Raw genomic sequence first — 23,366 nt, 5'->3', positions numbered from 1 at the left:
AAAGTAACTGTTCTTGTAGACCGGTTCAAAGACATGGCCACACTTTTCATATTTTAAGCTCAATTGCTTTTGTTTTGTGTTTTTGTTGTTTCTGTTGTTCTCAGTAATACATGGTAGCTTTTCATCACACTTTCTGTGTACTGGGTTTTTATTTAAACATGCCCATCAGTCTACAAGTTCCTCCTGTTAAAACCCTCCTGAGTTATTCCACTCTATTAGTCCTGTAACTGTAATTGAGGACCCCGCTTACACCCTGCATGCACATGAGCAATAACATGTACAGTTGCAATATTTAATACTCTCGAAGGTTTGGGTGCTTCAGCCTTACTTGGTCTGATATGACCACATTACAATCTAATGGTGGCTTACTTTAGCTAACTTTAGGTAAATATTACTGTGGTGGACATTGCTAAGTCAGTTTGATGACTTGCTGGTTGTACTACACTTGCACTACTATTACTGCATTTTAGCTAAATGCTCAACAGTTTAGGGATTAGCATTATTCTACAGACTAATTGTCACCTTTAGCTGCAGTATCCAGTGTTCAACATAAGTTGCATATTCCCACTTTAAGAAAGAATATGTTTTAAGAGTAAAAGAAACCATCTGAGCCTGTGAGGTTGCCAAAAATGCCTCCAAATAACAGCCACCTCCCTTTCAGCTCAATCAGCTGGCCCCAAGAGAAAAACAAGGGGAAAGAAAGGTGTTTTCACAATGTTGTGGGGCAGTTTCCATTAATTTCATTCCCTTTTGTGGTCAAAGAACAGACAGCAAAACCCAAAGGGGCCGAAGAAAGCTGTGGATGATTTATTGCCGGAGAGCTGCAGGACGGAAACTACTGACCTCTTAGTGGCATACGTATTGCAGCTGCAGGTGCAGTTTTATCAGGTGTGGGTACCCTTCCTACCTACACATCAGCACAGCTGCAGTGATCAAGAACTGGTTTCTCTCTTTTTGTAAAGAGGAATTACAAATATATCAGTAAGATTGAGTGAAATTACAAAACTTAACTTTAACTCCACTTGAGGTGCGCAAGAAAGTAAAAATTATAAAAACAGTTGTTTTCATCAGTAGGGTAAATAATAACAATCTGCTCCTAAAAATTGTCTGAAAAAGTTAGAATTAAGAATAGGCACCTATGATGGATTCCAGCAACTCTTCCATTGTGCTGTTTTTTCCTGTATAATGTAGGCCCACTGAAAGATTGACTGATGCAACTGATTAAAATACAAGGCATAACTCAAGCCACAAGAAGCAATGAATGGGTCCTTGCACTTTCAGTTACTGCTATCGGTAAAAATTGCACATGCGAGTTAGATGTTATTTTGTGGGAGGAGTATGACAATTGCAAATTTTGTAGTAGTTCTTATGTCCGCAATGTGGCACTAGACTCAGCAACACATGCTACACATGCATTATGTTGCTGCATGTCAACCACACATATAAAATTATTGTAAATCGACGTGCTGCCAACAGGCCACATACTTACTATGACTCAATAATGCCATGTAGATCAGACCAGGACCCTGATCAAGAGCAAGAAATTTACTAGAGAATGGACAATGTATGTTTAAGTTACAACAACTAAATGTCTTATTACAAAACAGGCAAAATGGCCACCACACCACCACATTGTTCCATGAAAGCTCAAAATTTGAACAACGTTTCATCATTAAAGTCTGTCTGATTGTATTTACTTAAATTTAGGTTGATCTGACCAATACTGAAGGGAGGAATTTGTTAAAGTAAAATGCCAGGAAATGGTCAAAAATACACTAATATTGCTCATTAAATTAAAGATAGCTGACCTACTGTCAGGTTCAGGGTATGGCCCCATGCAGCTTTTTTTAAGATGTTACATGTGTCTCCAAATTTCATACATCTGAAATGAACCACGGGGGGTACTGTGTTAAACTCTTTTTAGGGTGCGCTAACAAGCCATTTTGACACACCTGAGCATGACAACCATAAAATATCAAGCACTCGTAAATGCTTAAGCCATAAATATAGTCCTTTTGCTCAAATGAGGTCATTCATTCTCCTTTCAGTTACAAACACAACTGCCTCATAATTTGGTCTCCAATTTGTTTTCCTTTGAGAAGGATTTCCCACAGAAGGTGATAGCTCTATACTCCTTGGAGATCTCCAGCAGGCTTTTTCCTTTAGTCTCAGGCACGATGAAGAAGGAGTAAAGAAAACCCAGCAGGCCCATACAGGCAAACAGTACAAAGCAGTAAGAGTCCAGGGCATTCTGGGACAGAAGAAACAAAGTATAAAGCATCAGAATGAGCTTTGTGTTTTTATGTTTCATTTCAAGTGGTGAGATGGGTTTTGTCTTTCATTACAAAATGACACATCTTAAATGATATTTTAAGACCTACTACACCCTGAAAGCTGCTCATTCTGATAGTGACCTTAATTCCAATCAATTAAAAGTATGGCCACAAAATATATTGTATAACAACAAATAATTCAAATAATAATAAATCATGCTTTAACTTCAAAGCAACATTTACAGTTTAAGCTTAAGTCTTGCTTTTTTGATGTACTCACAACAAGGAATGGAAAGACCAGGCCCACTACACCAAGACAGAACCAGCGTTGGAACCCCATGAGGACAAAGGACGCCATCCGATCAGACTGGATGAAGGTCTCCGTGAGGAGAGAAGCTGCAACTCCCGCTGGGCGAACCAGAAGAACAACACAGGTGATTCACTTAATTGTCAGTCCATGAAAACCTTTTTATTTTTATCTGAACCAAAGTGCTGTAAGACACAAACCAGGCCCTCCAGCAAAGAAGATGGTGAAGAGGATGATCAAACCACAAGTGATGTATGGGACCCAATAGCTGGAATCCTGCATGAAGACAGTTTTCATTATGTGAATATTGTGCTATGCAAAGAGAGCAGCATAGCTTTTTTTGAAAAAATAAATTAATTTATTTTAATAAAACCCATTTTCACAGCTCATATTTCATAGATTTTACTTGCCAGAAAAGGAAAGGTTTTCATTTTGCAGTGTATTTTCTCTTTTGTGTAAAAAATGTTTCATACTTGCCCTTTGAGGGCTACAGTTATGCAGATAGTTTTGCCTGCAGAAATTTTGAGGTATCTGATTCTGAGATCTCTGCCTTCACCTGGATAAAATAGAAATGAATTTGAGTATTCGTAGGGACCATTCTTTGGAAGACAGTAGTTTCAGTAAACACACAGATAAGTCTGGGCGGTCCAGCATAATTATGTAGATACTAGGCATTGATGCAGAGAAGACACTTTGCTGTTGAATTTATTTAATGTACTTTTTTAAATGCTGTAGGTACCACAAACACACTTCTGCCCACCTCTGGAAATCTGGATAACTCAGAATCTGTAAATTCTGCTTGTCTTGACTATGGCTTTGACAATACTAAGAGTTGTCATTTAATAATTTGATTCAAGGAGGTGTACTGGAAAGGACAATTTGGACCAATTTTTCTCAGGGTCATAGCCAGAATTATCTCATAAAAGAACTCTAAATAACTAGAAAAGCACTGTGTGGCACTTTTTGTTGACCTGTCCCAGCATTTGATATTGTAGACCATTGCCTGCTCTTGCAGTGGCTGCATACTAGTGGGTTTGATATTAAAGCATGTCATTGGTTCAGAAACTACCTATCAGAGAGACAACAGTCTTTTAAACTGGGAAACTACATCGCATACAGAGCTCGTTCTGAGATTTAATCAGTGACAAAAGTGTTCCACAGGCTTCAGTTTTAGAGGCTAGTCCTTTTAACTATTTATATCAATGATATAATTTCCTTTTGTGGCAAACTGTTAAGTCCATCTGTATGTGGATGACACAGTGCTGTTATATGTCACTGATTCTGTAAATCTAGCAATCAGGCACTTGTAGCATCCGTTCAACATTCTGGAGGATGCTCTTAAAGGCCTAAGACTTACATACTAAATGCTAATAAAACAACAATTCACTTTTACTTTATTTTACTTTACATTTCAGTTGTTTTAATTTATTTATAAAATTATCAATCCTAATTGCAAAATTTTAGGGCTTTTTATGTAACTATTTTATTTCAAATCTTTATCATACTCATTTATTTGTTAAATTCCTTTGCCTTATCGGAAAATTTTAACATCTGTCTATCATACTTAAAATGATATTGCCTTTCCTCTGCTTGTTTATGTTTTTGTTGATGTTTTCCTTTGTAATTGACTCAATGATTATTGCAAATGAGTGTTGCCCGTCAATGCTTTTTCATGAAAAAATAAAGGTTAAATCAATGGGTTAAATTACCCTTTAAAGTAGATTACATGTCAACTCACATGGCTTCATATGTGTTGTGTATTCTGTGTGTATTCAAAGGTAATACGTTTACCTTCAAATTGAGCATGACAGTAATCAACACCATGCAGGACGACATGACAGCAAACCCCCCACAGAGTAACGGCTTCCTCCCTGTGTGCTCAATCAGCAGCCCCTGGGAGAGGGAAAGGTACAAATAAATAATAGATGAATAAACAAGCTAATAGTTTTCATCCTGGGCAAAATGCCACTCTCTCAAAAGATACACAACAGCAACAATATTTTGGGGGAGAGAAGAATTGTTTGTAAACCCAACCCAGGTTGAATAATACCTGTGGCCCTTTGAGTAAGCCACTGTGTGTAGGATAAACAGCATCTTACAGTGAGAGTGCCATGTGAGTGTAGCAGGGAACTCGAGTGAACTGCCTGAATGATCTTTTAGGCTTGGATGCATTATCCACATGGCTATAACCAACTGCTACTTTGTCATTTTTACCACAAAGGAAACTGTGGTAGTCATTCAACCACTGGTAACACAGACTGAGCTTCAACCAAAACGTTTCCCATAGTTTCAAAATTAACAGGAAGTAAAGTAGACTAAAAAGCAAAATAAAGGGAGTGTAAGAAATAATAAAAAAAAAGATGGAATAAAGATGTGGAAATCAGAAGTTCAGGTAAAGACTGAGGGATATACTCACACAGCAGATGCACGTCAGGATTTCAGTTACTCCAAGACCAAGAGTAACATAGCGGATCTTGTCTACCGGTACACCTGCTTGCAGGAAGATGTCAAATGAGAAGGTACTGATCTGGAAAGTAGATAAACAATGACTTACTACTAGAGACTTCTTGTTGCTATAATGCAAGAAATTTGGCATTTGGAGGAACTGTATTCAGCTGATGCCCAAAATATGTTCTATTCTAACCACAGATGAGCCCGACAGCTGGCTGCATGCGAAGATGAAGGAGATAGTGAAAAGCTGCCATCGCACAGTCCTGTCCCTCAGCAGCTGCAGAGCACTTTTTGGTGGGGCTGCCTCAATGGCCACCTGCTCTTCCAACATCTCGTCCATCTCCTGTTTGTAATCACCTGGGCCCCACAGACTTTGGAGAGCTTGGGTGAGAAAGACCAGAGACACAGACACAGAAATATGCTCACATTTAATACATAAAATGAATATACATGTGTTATATGTTTGAAAAGGCACTTTTTATACAGTGTGATATGAAATAGGAATGTCTTTCAGATGAAAACAGTCTGACATTTAATCCAAAATGTGTTGATAAACCATAACCTACATTGTCATATATCTGATACAATATAACTGAACTGGTCATGTACTGAATGAATATGGGTAAATATACCAACCTTTTTTGCAAGCCTTATCATCACCTTTCTCAATGAATAAGAATCTGGGAGCATCAGGGAAAAAGGGAATTGCTATAATATTAACTATTGAGAAAACTGTCGGGACAATGAGGACAATGTTCCACAGCTCCTCGCGACCAAGGATCTCACTGCAAAAAACAAAGGCAACAGTTGTGTTCCGGCTTTGTTTGCTTTACTGTAGGAAATTGCATTTTTATTTACACTACCCTATGTGTTGAAGCTCCTTTTGCACAATTCTTAAAGCTTGAAAATCCCTCTCTAACTTGCATCTCTCTCTAAATCTCCTATTCATAAAAAAAACATTCACAGGAAGAAAATGTTGGCATTGTACTTTTCTGCAAACCAAAAAATATGTTACATTTGCGTGTTTCATACTGGACTGTACTGCACTGTTTCTAGAGTGAGGTCTAGAAACACTGAGGTTATTTTAAAGACACAATGCCTGTAACAAGTGTAAATTCAACACATTCTCATCTCAACTCTTTCCACTTTGCAGTGGACTTCCTTGTCTACACATTACACTCTCTGTATACTTCAGCATCTGCTGTTTACGTTCTGGGATGCCACCACTGTGATGTCAACAAATGCACATGATGGGATGACGCGGCGCGTGGTTGTGTTTAGACGACACAAGCACATGGCAGCCAACACCAGAACGTCGACACAAGCACATGCTAGCATGGATGGTTAGGATAAGGCAACAATGACACAGATCAGGACTAGGATTGGGGGAAGGAGGCACATGGGGTGTTAAATAAAAACATCACATCCAGGCGGGAAGCGAGCACCAGAGTCCGATATGAAAGTCCATTGCTTGTGGGAACCATCTACCATCCCCTCCCGCCTGCCCTATAGGCACCCTTGCGCGCTTCATATTGCATCTTTACAGGCAGCATTTCAACCTGAGGCTGTCCTGCTGCATTTCATGTGTATGCGACACATTCCATGTGGCCACGTTCTCAAGTGACATGTTTTGGCCGTCCGCCGGTGTATAAAACCCTGGGACTGGTTCTGTCCGTCTGTCCAGCACAACAAACTATTTTGATGTGTAGGCCCTGTGAGAAAGCAGTGATAATCTACAACTTGAGATGAGAATGTGTTGACTTTTTAGGCTTGAAAAGTGGTTATTTATAACTGAGACATTGCTACTTTTCCTGCCAGAAAAGTGGTATGAAAAGCGTTTGACCTACTAGGACCGTCACCACGGTCTTTACCTTAAATGATGCCGTACTTGTACCTATCCTCAAGATTATAATTACTCACTCAGAGTTGTGCGTCCATGGAGAGCATGTCCCTCTTAACATAGGGCAGCCCTCTGGAGATCACAGATCCCTTTGCTGTCCCAAGGTAGGCAGAAGCCTTTACCTGTGGGCCCTTGCTCATCTGCCATTCCTCAGAGCAGGAATGGAGAGCCAGGCAGCAGTTGCCCTGTCAAGGACAGGGCCCCTTCCTGGCAATTGGAGGCTACACCCAGAATTTGTAGCTCTGCTATGGTCATTGTAAGAGCTGGTTTTCCCTGATGGCTCAGGGGCTCCCACAGATAGTCTGTCTCAAGAGTGGCCAAAAGGCTTGTTGTATGCTTTTCCTTCACTGCCCCTGATTCCCCATGTACTCCACAGGATAGCCATGAGTCATTACAGTGTCCTGTTAAGAGCTTCCTGGTGGCCAGGGAAGATCAGCACTGCTGATCCATGGCCAGCCATGCCCCCTGCTGGCCAGGGCAGATATCCTCTTCCACACAGTTGGTCAAATCTGGCACCCCAAACCAGCAACCTTGCAGGCGTGGGCATGGGCTGCTTCACAGCCCTTCTCCTGGGAGTTAGATGTGGCTGTCATGTAGACCATAAGTAATGCTTGAGTTCTGTCCACATGGGCTAGCTCCAGCCAGAAAGAGAGGTTTGTTTTCTGGATGTAGTCAAAGTAGGCATCTAGACCCAGCCACATGCCCAATCAACATGGTTTTGTGCTTCCCTCTGTAATTGCTGGACTCAGGAAGAACACTGAGCACTGTTTAAGTGTATGTGATTGCCATTTTGTTTTTCCATGAAGCAACAGAGGCAGTGTCAGTTGGAAGACATCCTTTGGTGGACCTAAATCAACTGAGGCCAGGCAAAGTGTGAAAAGCTGTATCATGGGATCTCCCGTTGCTATTAAGATCCTTGACTCAACCCCATTAAAAGCCTACTGAGCAAGCACACCATAGATCCTCATAAGACAGTGCTCCTCTTGGCTTTGTGCTCAGCCAAGAGAGTCAGTGGGTTGCATGTCTTGTTTTGTAAAGTAAGTGTTTAGGGTGGAAGGCTGATTCCATTGCTGTCTTACTGTGAAAGTGAAGACTGGTTATGGTCATCAGTTGGTCTCATAGATCCATAGTCGTAACTTATGTTTCTTACAGACACGTCGCCGCTTTTTCTTCAAACCAAGTATATATAGCAAAAACATGATATTTTGCTAATCATGTTTTTTTGCTTACACCTGACCACGTATTAACCAAAGTTTCAACCTATCTACTGTATGATAACGTGCATGTGGTTTGCAGAAACGTACAATGCCAACCTTTTTTCTGGTGATTGGGTTGTAAAATAAATAGGAGAATAGGAATAGAATAGGATTCTCCATCTCATGAAATATTGTACATTAAATATACATTGAGCTTTCTTATCGTAAAAAAACAAACAATCAAAATAACTGTTGTCTTCATATGTATAGACAACAAGTGCATACCTTAGTCCAAAAAGCTGTCCAGACAGTTTGCCAAGTGACATGGCGATCACTGTGGTCTGAGACACTATCCCTCTTATCTTTTTGGGTGAAATTTCTCCCAAGTATGCTAATTGGATGTTGGCTCCCAAACCTGCAGGACACAAGAGAATGTTAATCAGTCAGGTAAAAAACATGTTGCATTGTGTAGAATATATTGTGGTTGCTTACCTGCGGAGAAGCCAAACAGGATCCTTGCCACAATAATCATTTCATATGATCTCGCACCTTTACTTGTCAGCATGATCACCGCTGCAACAACGGACACAAAGCTGCTGCACATCATCGACTTTTTTCTGAAGGAAGAACACAGCACTTCAAATCTCAGGGTGACGGTGCTTTTAAAATGTCTGTATTCTTTCCAGTCTTTAAATTACATTTTGGTTTGTTTGTTTGTTTGTTTTATCCTCTTGCTGTTATGAAGAAGTCTTTTTAAACTGTATGGCCCTTTTTCTTTGTTATTTTGCTTTGTTGTCTTTTGACAGCTTTGTGTAACACCTCGGGCAAGGGACTACAGATGAAAAATAGCCTCCTAGCTTATTCTCCAATTCTTTTTATACCTTCTGTATTTATTAGTTTGCACTGTCCCTTTAGAAATAAACTAAATCTAAACCTAAACAGAACTGAATGCCGCATTAAGTCTCCCATACTCACCTTCCCAGCTTGTTGGAAACCATCTGGACACTGACACTTCCAAAGAGTCCCCCAACAGTATACAAGGAAACAATAAGGGACCAGATCATTGTGATCAACTGTTGAGAGGGAGGCTCTTCATATCTGTCATACCAACTGCTGTTGATGAAGCGCTGGATGAACTGCAAAGTGGATGTTTTGAAAGACATTTTGAAGCTTAAAGTAAATGAGAAATTGGAAAAAATGTTTTTTTTTTATTTTTTGCATTTAAACACATTATCAGCAGCCAGCAGTAACTGCAGGTGAACATTGGGTGTAAAAATTTGAGGAGAGAGAAGGGGGTTTAGGTAACACACATTATGATGAAAAGAAATGCTTCCAGTCTCACCGGTGAGGGAGAACTCATCCCAGTTATGTGGTAGCCATTTTGAAAGGATCCTCCCATTCCCAAAATAATGATCAGGAATAGAGCATTACCACGGGTCTACAAAGCAGAGTGAATCAACAGTGATTAGACAAATATATGTCTAATATCAGTCATTTTAACCTCCTTGATTTGTGTAAGTGTACTGTCTTATTTTTGTGTTACCTCTAGATCAAAATTTTTTTGAGATATACAAAAGGCAATGTTGGAAGAAGTATTCCAATACTTTACTTCAGTACAGTCAAAATACCACACTATAAGATGAAGTAATTTTAAAGTATCAAACATGTTGTTGATATAGGAATATTAAAATAACATATTTTGTTAGGTAAGTGACCAAATAATGTTGGAATAAAAGGAAATGATTTTGTTGAAATCCAGTGATCAAATTGTGTTGAGTAGAATTATTACAGTGTTTAAATTACTTTATTGAATCAAATTTCAGTGACATTGTATCAACACAGAGTACTTGTGTCAATTGAACATACATTGTTTGTGTTAATTTAACACAAATCTGTGGGTTATCTTTACTAGCTTGTCCGGACTGCATGTTGCCAACTTGAGAAGTCAGGTTGGTTTTTATAAACTTTTCACACTTTCTGTAAAAGTAAAAGTAAAAATAGACACATTTTAAAGTCCTCTCTCCAAGCCAAAATACATTCCGAAGTTCAGCTCAATATAATATGAGGTATCAGGAGTTTGAGTTAAATAAAATAGTCCATTCAGCATGATTCAGCAAGTAAACACTGGCAAAAAGGGGATATGGTACCTAAAAACTATATTGTAAGATACGAACACGATTTTCCAATTGATTTTTTTCTTTTCTAAATGAAGCGTTGTTTTCTTTTCATTTGAACTTTGGAACGAGGTCTATGGATTTTGTACTCCATATCTCAAGTAGTTGGGTTGTGAAGGGATATTGCCTGTATGTTTCAAGTTATCTTTGTGCAAAGTTTTACTTAGACCCTGTTGCTTGTTTTACGGATTCATGAAAACAGTTATTTTATTATTTATAGTGCACGTGGAGATTTTATTTGATCTCAAACTGTTTTTTTTTTGTTTTTTTTTTGAGGGATTACATGTGATGACCAGGATGCCAGTTTATGAACCAGAGGACATCGAAACTGTCCTCAAGAGCAAAGAAGGTAAGCTACCCTCTTAAACTCAAGTGCACTTTTACATCACTAAAGGAAGTTGTCATAAAGCTTGATGCAGTCTCCAGGATCAGTATCACAGAATGTTACTGTGTTGTTAGCAATGTGCGCGTATCATCCAGCCTGTTACTATTACAAACTCGGAAAATACCACTGCTTCAGCAGTGCTTTTGATGTAAGATTATGATGCCAAAAGCCACCTTTCACATCCATATGAAAAGCCGCTGGATAGTGTCAGTTTAGGACTCGACCAAAAGTGATCAGTTGCTGTGTTATTATCTGCTGGCAGTCGACTGGACAGCACTTGTCACATCACTTAACGTCAGAGCAAGTCGGGCTAGGGTCAGACACAAATCTAATCGACATGCATTGCTATAGAGTGGTGAGGGTATGATGTTAACCATGAAGTTAGCATCTCATTGGCTCTCTTGTCAAAAGACCTCACTGGATTTTTGAATGGGATTTTAGATTATCACCAAAAATAAACTCTGTGACAAACAAGTTTATGAGACTTTCAAGTATTGTTCAGCATGATAATCTTCACAGATGAACACCTGTTTTGTGTGTTTTGAAGCCTAAATGAAATCGCCAGAAGCTAAAAGCTATTGTTAGGCTATGCACAAACTACATCATGGTCGCAGGACTTATACACCACAACTACAAACACTGTAAAAACCTGTTAAAATACAATCAAAAAATATTATAAACAGATAAATCTACAAGTTAGAGCGCGACTCTATAAAAGCTGTGAAAGCAGACAAGTGGGTTGAATGAGTTTCTGTGTCCGGGCAAAAACAAACACTGCAGTCCAGTTTAGCCACTTGTTAGCAACTACCTTTTTTAAGACGTGTAAAACCTTAAAAGTTCAAAAATTGGGTTTAAGCGGATGTGTTTTATATTGCAGAATAAAACGTCTAAATATCTTTAGCCTGTGTTAACCACATACCTTATTCAAGGCATTTTACTGAAAACCCATTCAAAAAACCCATAGACTTTAAGACAAGGGAACCGGAAGAGCATAAAGGCTAACGGACTTCCACGTTTTAGGACTCATTATTTCACCACTCTATTGGTTAACATCCCTGGATGGCGGAGTGAGTGCTGGACCAAGGTGAGATTGAACATGGTGGCGCTCTGTCTCCAGATGTAAACAGAAAGAGCAGCCCAGAGTGTAAAAGAAGTTACATTAAACTTCATCTACAAGAACTGGACACTTTTCCTCTCGTCTCCTCCTCTCATCCCTCGCCCATGTGCACATGAGTACACACAATCTGACTGTCGCACCGCTTACAGATTTGCACACACACACTCCAACTACACATCTGTCCCATCTATCCTACCCCGTTCCTTACCCCCCACCCCCGCCCTCCCATGACTCTCTCTTCGTGTTTTTTTCTTCTCTATTTCTTTTTTTCACTCTGTCGTCTTTCGTCATTATGCAATCTCACTGTCATAGTATTTCTTTGCAGTTATGTATCAGTGTATGGTATTCGCTTGACGAAAACAAAAAAGTGTTCCACAGTCCAAAACATACACACACACACACACACACACACACACACACACACACACACACACACACACACACAAATACACACACAAATCAACTACAGACAGAGATAAAACTATTAAAAAAGGCTCACTCACACTAACATAACACAAACACTCAACATAATTACAAGGAATGTGCGCGGCATTCGCACTGACACTAAAAGGACAAAAATGTTCAACCATCTCACCAAACTACAAGCAGACATATGTTTACACCAAGAAACTAATTTATCACAATTACAATCACATAACCTCAATCTCTGCAATTTAATCAAGTATTCTCTTCAACTTATAACAGTAGACAAAAAGGTGTCTCTATTTTGATAAACAGAAGAATCCCCCTAATACAGCACTCCATAACAGCTGACTCTGAAGGAAGGTATGTCATAATCACTGCATCCATTTATGACAGAAAATTCACAATTGCCAACATGTACGGCCCCAACGAAGACAACCCAGCCTTCTTTGACACATTTTTCTCCACCCTACAAGAACCCACAGATATCATAATCAGTGGAGACTTTAATACAGTTTTAAATCCCCAAATTAATAGATCAAGCACAGCTGGCAACTTAAGAAAGCTGCGCTTTGCATAATTACTAAAGCAATACATGAAAAATTTCGGTCTGGGCAACAGTTGGAGAATGAGAAACCAATTATCAAGAGAATATTCTTATTTTTCTCCATTACATCAATCATTTTCTTGATTAGATTGCATCTTGATTAGCAATACACTTCTACCCCAGGTGTCTGAAACCATCATACATCCAATCATTATAAGTGACCATGCACCGGTATCCCTTGCCTTAAACATCAGATCCTCTCTATTTCATCCTAACTACATGCCATTGTTAAAAACAGTAGAAAATGACCTCCGCTGCTGGATGAACTTACCGCTCTCACTTTTAGGATGAATAGCAACTGTAAAAATGAAAATATTTCCTCACATCAATTACTTCTTCTCTATGCTGCCTATCCCACCAGCTGACAAATGGTTTAAATCTACCGACTCCATCACCACACATTTCTACTGGAAGAACAAGAAAGCAAGAATCAAACTGTCCACTTACAAAAAAAGCAAGGCAGTCTAGATGCCCCAAACTTTCTCTTCTATTATCTATCAAACCAAATACAATATCTTACTAAATGGATCTACATAACAACCCAAAATGCACCTTGGATGGACATAGAACAACTATACTACAAAAACATCTCTCTGTCAGATCTGCCCTTCCTCAACATATCTATCAAACAACACCCATGCTTTAAAAGTACCGCCATCTCCACAACTCTGACAGCACGGTGGAAGGTCATGAAGATGTTTAATTGCTCTCCAACACCCTGTAAACACACCCCAATTGGCACAACCCTGACCTCAAACTCAACTTCACTATCGCACATGTGAACAAAAAGTGCTCGCACACCTTCACCATCTCTTCCACAGCAATCTGTTCATAGACTTTAAAGATCTCATACAGAAACATGGAAAAACAAAACGGCAGTTTCTTGAATAACTACGACTAAAATCCATAATCCATAACAAATCAACATATCTCATAACCCACTTGAACCTCCAAAAAATGTTAACTATGTCATTCATTTGACAGATCTAAGTAAACTAACTTCAAAACTTTATAGATTCTTTTTAACTGCAGACACTTCATTAACAGTCCCAACACAGCTGGAACACTGATCTTAACATCTGTCCCTCAAACGACTTCTCGATATAAATAAATAAAATACTTTTGGCATGACATCAAATAATACAGCTTTGCCAGTACAGAATCGTTCACAGAATACAGAGTACACAATACAAAATGTACAAAATGGGACTAGCCAGCACAGACAGCTGCTCACAATGTGCAACAGGCACAACAGATGATTACCTCCACGCACTTTGGACTTGCCAGCCGGTTCAGTGTTTCTGGACCGCGGAGTCCCTCCATCACCACAGCTTTGTCTGCTTGGAGACACTTCACAAACTAACTTACCAAACAAATATAAGAACAGCTTGCTCCTTTCTCTAATTGTTGCCAAGAAAAACAATTTTTTTAAAACTGGAAATCAAAAAATTCAATACATATTAACCACTGGACAAACTTTCTTTCAGAATACATATCTATGGAAAAAATCACTGCTCACAATAAAAACAAAATCTCAGTTAGTTTTTAATGAAAGATGGTCCCCATTCTTGTCACTTATAGGACTGTGCTAAAGCTGCTCACATTCCCCCACACACAACACTATACATTATAACACATACATAAACTTGTAAATGTTTCATTTCAACTGTTTTGCTTTAATTGTTGCTTTCATTTTGGTTTTTGTCTAACTTGAATGATGTATTTGAGTTGTTAAAGATTGGGGGGGCTGTGTGACCAGGGCTCGGGTGGGGGGTTGAGGGGCTACCGCCTTCTCTCACAAAAAAGAAAAGGAACAAAATTTAAAAATCTGAAATATGAATACAGTCAAAGGAAATAATTGCTCCGAACTGGACAGACTCCCTCCTAAATGGTCTGGAGGTCCAAAGCAGGACAAGCACCTGCAGTGCCAGCACCCTCCTCGGGGCCTGGGAGTGGCTTAAATGCGGAGTTAAGTTCTCTCCTAAATTAAAAATGTGAACTAAAGTAATCCCAAAGCACAAAACAAAAAAACACAACTTGTATTTAAGAAGGGGAGAAAAAAGAGAGTTTGTGGGGTGCCCTTTGCAGCCCCTCCCTCCTGGATATGTCTCGCTGAGGCATTCAGTCATGGTGCTGCGGGGGTTTTGGGTTTTGCCTCCCCACTGCACCAGTCGCATCTTGCTCCTCATCCCCACGTCTTCGCACATTGTATCACAATTTTTCTTATTGTTTATTGAATTTTTTTTCCTTTTCCCCTCTCTCTGCCACATATCCCACAAACAACCTCTCCAGAATCAAACACATACCAATCCCTCACATAAAAACATCAAATACACATTACACATCCGCTTCATCTCATTATACATGTTATATGTATGTATGCATGTATCCATGTATGTATGTATGTATGTATGTATGTAGTTGTGTATCTATGTGTATATCTTTGTATCACCTTCTCTTTATGTCACTCCTCTTCATTATTTTGGTTATTTGGTTATTATCGGTTTAGTTCAAAGTTCTTTGTGCTCAGAAGATGGTTTTGGTCACAGACAATTTTAGAACAATGTTATTACAGTTTAAAGTCGTCAGTTTCTAAGGTTACATGAAATAAAATCAAAACTGAATACTATATCCTTGATTATTTTGTGTAGTCTAGCCTAAATAATACCCCAGGGTATACACCGGATGAGCCCAGAATATACCCAGGCCTACTCTAACCCCTGTGTCTGAGCGTGGGGGCTATAATCTGGCCTACGGGGGTATGAAATAGCCTAGCCTAAAAAATACCAAGAGGTATAAACTTGACTTGCCCAGAATATACCCGGGGTATAAAACAGGCTAGCCCACTTTACATAGTGTAGTCTGACCAGGGGGTCTATATTGGGCTGTTACACCGGCATTGGTTGCCATGTGCTGTTGTTGCCTACACATAACCACGTGACATCACAGTTTAGTGGCATCCGAGAACGTAAAGAGCAGATGTAGACAAATACCTGAAGCATAATATGTAGACCCGGAAGTCCACAGCAAAGTGGCAGTATGTGAAGATTTGAGAATGTGTTGTTTTAACTTAACTTAACCCGTGCCTAAATTGCAGTATTTTTAATGACTAGTTCTAATGACTCTCTCAAAGAGAGACATTTAAGTCTAGTAACATGATAAGATGAAAGGAAGTCAGTTAGAACTTGTTTTGCACTACATTAATCATTAATTATGGATTTTGATTGAAAAAAAGTTGTCATAAGGCAGATGGTTAATTACTTGTGTTGATTTAAGATGGATAATTTGTGTTAATTCAACACAGCTCTATTGGAAATGCTCTATGTGCAAACCACTGTCCATTACTGAAGTAAGTAAATCCAATGTGTCATTTTTTCAGTGCAAACAACAACAAAAAAAAAAACCCCACTGTAAACATGGACATTATATTTTTAAGAAATCTGATTTCAATGTATAAAATGACTGGATGACACGAGATGAAATATTCTTATTTGATGACGCTATTTAGTAGCCTCTGTTTGGGCATTTTTTAAGGTGTATAGGTTCTGCACCTTCTTTATTGCAAGGATCAGTTTGTTCCACTCCGAAGCATCAACAGAGATTTAAAAAAAAAAAAAAAAAAATCTTGGCATCCATCATGGCATCCATCATCTATAAAGGCTTAGCTACCCAACCTCTGATATATGAGCATGTCAGAAAATAAGTCTGTTTTGGTCTTATGTGGAAAAAAAACAATATTAAAAGTGTAGGGAATACACTAAATGAGTCATTTAAAATAAGGAATACTCAGTGTGTAAATCTATGATAAATGAGAACGATGGAGGATACTGTGTTCACTGATTAGGACATTTTTTTTTACCCCATGATTATATCTTGCTAAAAAAAACTTTTTTCATTAAAAAAATCAACTGTAAATGTGCTGAATGCCTTTTTAATTTTTTATTATTATTTTTTGTATGGAATGGCGAGTTTAAAGAATAATTCAGAAAATGACAAAGAGCAATGACTCAGCATATACTGGTTTGGATGAGCCACTGAGCTCAGAAAAACTTAAAAATTAATGTCTGTCTTCAATTTTCCCCATTTATAAAGGGATGTTCAAGCTATAAAATGTTTGGTTTATACAGGAAAAAATAGCAACAATCATAAAAGATGACACAGATATACTACCTAATTATTTCTTACATCAGCATTTCTACTTTTCTGTGAACATTTATACATAGACATACACACATATATACATGTATAATATGGTATTTATGATTCAATAGATTTCAGTAAAAGCCTACCAGCTGTTGTAACAGGGTCCTCATTCTGTCTTTACTGGCATGGACCTTGTTCAGACTGCATATGGTCTGTTAAGTATTTCAAGGTTGGTTATTATTAACTTTTTAGACATTCTGACAAGAAATTAAGTAACCAGCTCTCACCCTGACAGAGACTTGAGTCATTCTTCTGCCCCGTGGCGTGGACAGATGCTATCCTGCAGGACAACTGATGTGATCATTTGGAAATATACTTTTAAAGTAATAGTCTGTAACCAAAGCAAGCTTGGTTATATAAAATAATTTACTGTATTGAGTTAATGCAGGTGTGCAAGCCATGTAAACTCGGTCTGACAAATACTGAAATCAATTAAAAATTTACATACATAATTATATGACTTAACTGAAGGATTGCATAGATTTTTCCATCAGAATTTCTGGGTTTGCAGTGCAGTGACTCTCAAACCTTTCTGTCATGCCCCACTTAAGAAGCCAAAAAAGGTAATGCCACACCCCAGCCTACTCACACCCACAGGTATTTAATCAGTCACTAACAATGACAAAGCAACTAATAAAAAAGGATCCATGTTAACTCTGATTGAAATAACATGCTATACAATGAGGTGTCTCTACAAGCTATAATATGTCTTTTCAGCTATTTTATGACATGTCAAAATTTGACATTTTCGACACACTATACTATGGTGTTTTTTGCCATTTTTTCAACATGCTAAATTATGACTTTTTTCTTCTTTTTTGGTCTTTGTTTTCACTTTATATTCAATGACGCATCTCTACAGGCTGTAATATGTCATTTTCAGCCTTTTTTATGACGTGTCAAAATTTGACATTTTCGACAGATTATACTATGCCTTTTTGGCAGTTTTTTAAACAATGTTAAATCATGCTGTTTTGGCCTTTGTTTTCACTTTATATACTATGACATGTCTCTACAAACTAAAATGTGTTGGTTTCAGCCATTTTTATGACATGTCAAAATTTGACATTCTTGACATACTATACTATGGCGTTTTTGGCCATTTTTTCAATATGCTACATTTTGCCGTTTTGGAGGGTTTTTTGGCCTTTTTTTCACTTTATATACTATGACCATCTCTACAAATTATGATATCTCGGTTTTAGCCATTTTTACAACAAAATTTGACGTTTTCGTGATACTATACTATGGTGTTTTTGGGCACTTTTTAAACATGCTAAATTGTGCCATTTTTGGTCTTTTTGGCCTTTGTTTTCACTTTGTATACTATAATGCGTCTCTACAAGCTATTCTATGTTGTTTTAAGCCATTTTTAGCAGGGGACAAAATTTGACTTTTTTTGACACACTATACTATTGCCTTTTTGGCAATTTTTTTGACATGCTAATTTATGAGGTTTTTGGCCTTTCTGGGCCTTTATTCCCACTTTGTATACTATAACACGTCTCCACAAGGTATGCTATATCATTTTAAGCCATTTTAGGAAGGGTAAAAATTTGATTTTTTTCTACATACTATACTATTGTCTTTTTGGCCATTTTTTTGACATGCTAAATTATGAGGTTTTTGGCCTTTTTTGGCCTTTATTCCCACTTTGTATACTATAACGCGTCTCTAAAAGCTATTCTTTGTCGTTTTAAGCCATTTTTAGGAGGGGTCAAAATTTGACTTTTTTCGACATACTATACTATTGCCTTTTTGGCCATTTTTTTGACATGCTAAATTATGACTTTTTTGGCTGTTATTCCCACTTTGTCTACTATAATGCATTTCTACAGGCTATGCTATACCGTTTTAAGCCATTTTTAGGAGGGGTCGAAATTTGACTTTTTTCGACATACTATACTATTGCTTTCATGGCCATTTTTTTGATGTGCTAAATTCTGACTTTTTTGGCCGTTATTCCCACTTTGTATACTATAACGTGTCTCTACAGGCTATTCTATGTCGTTTTAAGCCATTTTTAGGAGGGGTCAAAATTGGACTTTTTTCGACATACTATACTATTGCCTTTTTGGCCATTTTTTTGACATACTAAATTATTAGGTTTTTGGCATTTTTTTGCCTTTATTCCCACGTTGTACACTATAATGCATCTCTACAAGGTATTCTATGTTGTTTTAAGCCATTTTTAGGAGGGGTCAAAATTGGACTTTTTTTTGACATACTATACTATTGCCTTTTTGGCCATTTTTTTGACATGCTAAATTATGAGTTTTTTGGCCTTTATTCCCACTTTGTCTACTATAACCCGTTTCTACAGGCTATGCCATACCGTTTTAAGCCATTTTTAGGAGGGGTCGAAATTTAACCCTTCATGGCCATTTTTTTGATGTGCTAAATTATGACTTTTTTGGCCGTTATTCCCACTTTGTATACTGTAACGCGTCTCTAAAAGCTATTCTTTATCGTTTTAACCTATTTTTAGGAGGGGTCAAAATTTGACTTTTTTCGACATACTATACTATTGACTTTTTGGCCATTTTTTTTTACATGCTAAATTATGAGGTTTTTGGCCTTTTTTGGCCTTTATTCCCACTTTGTCGACTATAACGCGTCTCTACAGGCTATTCTATACCGTTTTAAGCCATTTTTAGGAGGGGTCAAAATTGGACTTTTTCGACATACTATACTATTGCCTTCATGGCCATTTTTTGACATGCTAATTTATGAGGTTTTTGACCTTTTTTGGCCTTTATTCCCACTTTGTATACTATAACATGCTTCTCTAAAGACTATTCTATGTCGTACAAAAATGACAAAAAAACACCATATTTTGGAGCATTGAATGAATGACCCAAGAAGCAAGGCAATAGTGAGGCCTATGATGGATGGGTGGAAAGGAGACATCAACAGGACAATTAAAAGAAAAGATGGAGTCATAGTATGTATTGCACAAAAAAAAGTGATTTATTGGAAGCTACTACTAACAAAAAATCACAATTGTGGAAGAAGAGGGTGGGATGAGAGGTTGTGCCAAATAAACTCAAAAATATACAATAAAACTGGGTCTAAACTGAATCTGGTCTTGAAAACAAAATCAAACAAAACCTGACTCTCTTATCTAATAAAAGAAGCTTAACCAAAAATAAATACAGAGGTGGCACCAACCCTAAAACCTAGTGTTTTTAGACAATGTGACCTACATGAGTGAAAAAATATATGGGGTACCCCATCTTACCTATCCACACCCTCACTCCACAAACCTAGTTCACTAAGGAGACTCCAGTAGAACGACAGCGACAGAGCCCTGGATGTGATTGGCCAGTCTGGAAGTCCCCACACTACACAGGTGCATACCAATCAGGTTGATGGCACCTGAGAGCAGAGGATAAGAGAGCGAAAACGAGGAGGGAGAACACACACAGAAACAAAACTGCACTGTGCCCCCTCTCCCTACACGGCCCGGCATGTAACAATGAGGTTTTGGGGCTTTTTTGGCCTTTATTGCCAATATGGATACTATGACTCATCTCTATGAGTCAATCTAGCTAATTTTTAGCCATTTTTAGGATGGGCAAAAATTTGACCTTTTTCAACATACGATACTATTGCCTTTTTGGCCATTTTTTTTGACATGCTAAATTATCAGGTTTGTGGCCTTTTATGGCCTTTATTCCCACTTTGTATACTATAACGCCTCTCTAAAGACTATTCTATGTCGTACAAAAATGGCAAAAATACACCATATTTTGGAGCATTGAATGAATGACCCAAGCAGCGAGGCAATAGTGAGGCAAAAATGCCAAAACATGACATATCCCCAAAACAGCTGAAAAAATCTGACAACTGCATGAAACAACCTACAAACACACATCATAACATAGAATGTTAAAAAAACGGCAAAAACACCATATTTTGGAATGTCTAAAAATTGACCAAGAAAAATGAGACGAAAAGCAAGGCAAAAGTAAGGCAAAAATGCCAAAAAATCACATTTCCCAAAAACTGCTGAAAATGACTGAAAAGTCTATTAAATTGTGTGCAAAGACATGCCATAGCATAGAATGTTGCAAAAACGGCATAAAACACCATATTTTCAAATGTCCATACAATGACCCAAAAAGCAAGGCTATAGTAAGGCAAAAATGCCAAGAATGACATTTCCCAAAAACTGCTAAAAATGACTGAAAAGTCTATTAAATAGCGTGAAAAGACATGCCATAGCATAGAATGTTGCAAAAATGGATAAAAACACCATATTTTGGAATGTCCAAAAAATGACCCAAAAAGCAAGGCTATAGTAAGGCAAAAATGTCAATAAATGACATGTTCCAAAAACAGCTGAAAACACTTGAAAACTGCTTTAGATAGCGTGCAAAGACACGCCATAGCATAGAATGTTGCAAAAATAGCAAAAAACACCATATTTTGGAATGTCGAAAAAAATGACCCAAAAAGCAAGGCTATAGTAAGGCAAAAATGCCAAAAAATGACATTTCCCAAAAACTGCTAAAAATGACTGAAAAGTCTATTAAATAGCGTGCAAAGACACGCCATGGCATAGAATGTTGCAAAAATGGCAAAAAACACCATATTTTGGAATATCAAAAAATGACCCAGAAAGCAAGGCTATAGTATGGCAAAAATGTCAAAAACTGGCATGTTCCAAAAACAGCTGAAAATGACTGAAAAGTCTATTAAATAGCGTGCAAAGACACGCCAAAGCATAGAATGTTGCAAAAACGGCATAAAACACCATATTTTCAAATGTCCAAAAATGATCCAAATAGCAAGGCTATAGTATGGCAAAAATGCCAAAAAATGACATTCCCCAAAAACTGCTAAAAATGACTGAAAAGTCTATTAAATAGCGTGAAAAGACATGCCATAGCATAGAATGTTGCAAAAATGGCAAAAAAACACCATATTTTGGAATGTCTAAAAATGACCTAATAAGCAAGGCTATAGTAAGGCAAAAATGTCAAAAAATGACATGTTCCAAAAACAGCTGAAAACACTTGAAAACTGCTTTAAATAGCGTGCAAAGACACGCCATAGAATAGAATGTTGCAAAAATGGCAAAAAACACCATATTTTGGAATGTCGAAAAAATGACCCAAAAAGCAAGGCAAAAATGCCAAAAAATGACATTTCCCAAAAACTGCTAAAAATGACTGAAAAGTCTATTAAATAGCGTGAAAAGACATGCCATAGCATAGAATGTTGCAAAATGGCAAAAACACCATATTTTGGAATGTCCAAGAAATTACCCAAAAAGCAAGGCTATAGTAAGGCAAAAATGTCAATAAATGACATGTTCCAAAAACAGCTGAAAACACTTGAAAACTGCTTTAAATAGCGTGCAAAGACACGCCATAGCATAGAATGTTGCAAAATGGCAAAAAACACCATATTTTGGAATGTCGAAAAAAATGACCCAAAAAGCAAGGCTATAGTAAGGCAAAAATGCCAAAAAATGACATTTCCCAAAAACTGCTAAAAATGACTGAAAAGTCTATTAAATAGCGTGAAAAGACATGCCATAGCATAGAATGTTGCAAAATGGCAAAAAACACCATATTTTGGAATGTCCAAAAAATGACCCAAAAAGCAAGGCTATAGTAAGGCAAAAATGTCAATAAATGACATGTTCCAAAAACAGCTGAAAACACTTGAAAATTGCTTTAAATAGCGTGCAAAGACACGCCATAGCATAGAATGTTGCAAAAATGGCAAAAAAACACCATATTTTGGAATATCAAAAAATGACCCAGAAAGCAAGGCTATAGTATGGCAAAAATGTCAAAAACTGGCATGTTCCAAAAACAGCTGAAAATGACTGAAAAGTCTATTAAATAGTGTGCAAAGACATACCAAAGCATAGAATGATGCAAAAACGGCATAAAACACCATATTTTCAAATGTCCAAAAATGATCCAAATAGCAAGGCTATAGTATGGCAAAAATGCCAAAAATGACATTTCCCAAAACTGCTAAAATAACTGAAAAGTCTATTAAATAGCGTGAAAAGACATGCCATAGCATAGAATGTTGCAAAAATGGCAAAAAACACCATATTTTGGAATATCAAAAAATGACCCAGAAAGCAAGGCTATAGTATGGCAAAAATGTCAAAAACTGGCATGTTCCAAAAACAGCTGAAAATGACTGAAAAGTCTATTAAATAGTGTGCAAAGACATACCAAAGCATAGAATGATGCAAAAACGGCATAAAACACCATATTTTCAAATGTCCAAAAATGATCCAAATAGCAAGGCTATAGTATGGCAAAAATGCCAAAAAATGACATTTCCCAAAAACTGCTA

At 37.7% G+C, this 23,366-nt stretch overlaps 1 protein-coding gene and 1 long non-coding RNA gene across 2 annotated transcripts; one reads left to right on the top strand and one right to left on the bottom strand.

Annotated features, from left to right (window-relative positions):
• Positions 1-623: 623 nt before the first annotated feature.
• LOC148190174 (uncharacterized) lies at positions 624-9,436 on the top strand. The gene is made up of 4 exons (XR_015778406.1): positions 624-888; positions 2,560-2,707; positions 5,230-5,417; positions 8,690-9,436. It is a non-coding gene; the product is annotated as an uncharacterized LOC148190174 (long non-coding RNA).
• slc2a9l1 (solute carrier family 2 member 9, like 1) lies at positions 897-17,170 on the bottom strand. Its single transcript, XM_088086478.1, has 12 exons — positions 17,123-17,170; positions 9,470-9,565; positions 9,103-9,263; positions 8,620-8,744; positions 8,413-8,542; positions 5,668-5,816; positions 5,225-5,412; positions 4,997-5,107; positions 4,372-4,473; positions 2,781-2,856; positions 2,554-2,681; positions 897-2,251 (listed from the first exon to the last, which is right to left on the bottom strand). The coding sequence occupies exons 1-12, from the start codon at positions 17,144-17,146 to the stop codon at positions 2,066-2,068; spliced, it is 1,476 nt and encodes a 491-aa protein (XP_087942604.1). The 5' UTR covers positions 17,147-17,170; the 3' UTR covers positions 897-2,065.
• Between the last annotated feature and the right edge of the window lie 6,196 nt (positions 17,171-23,366).

Source organism: Plectropomus leopardus, chromosome 2 (assembly GCF_026936395.1).
Source record: "Plectropomus leopardus strain MGB_pleo_1.0 chromosome 2, ASM2693639v1, whole genome shotgun sequence".
Taxonomy (NCBI): Eukaryota; Metazoa; Chordata; class Actinopteri; order Perciformes; family Serranidae; genus Plectropomus; species Plectropomus leopardus.
The sequence above is the reverse complement of the archived record's forward strand: the minus strand, read 5'-3'. Positions and strand labels throughout refer to the sequence as shown.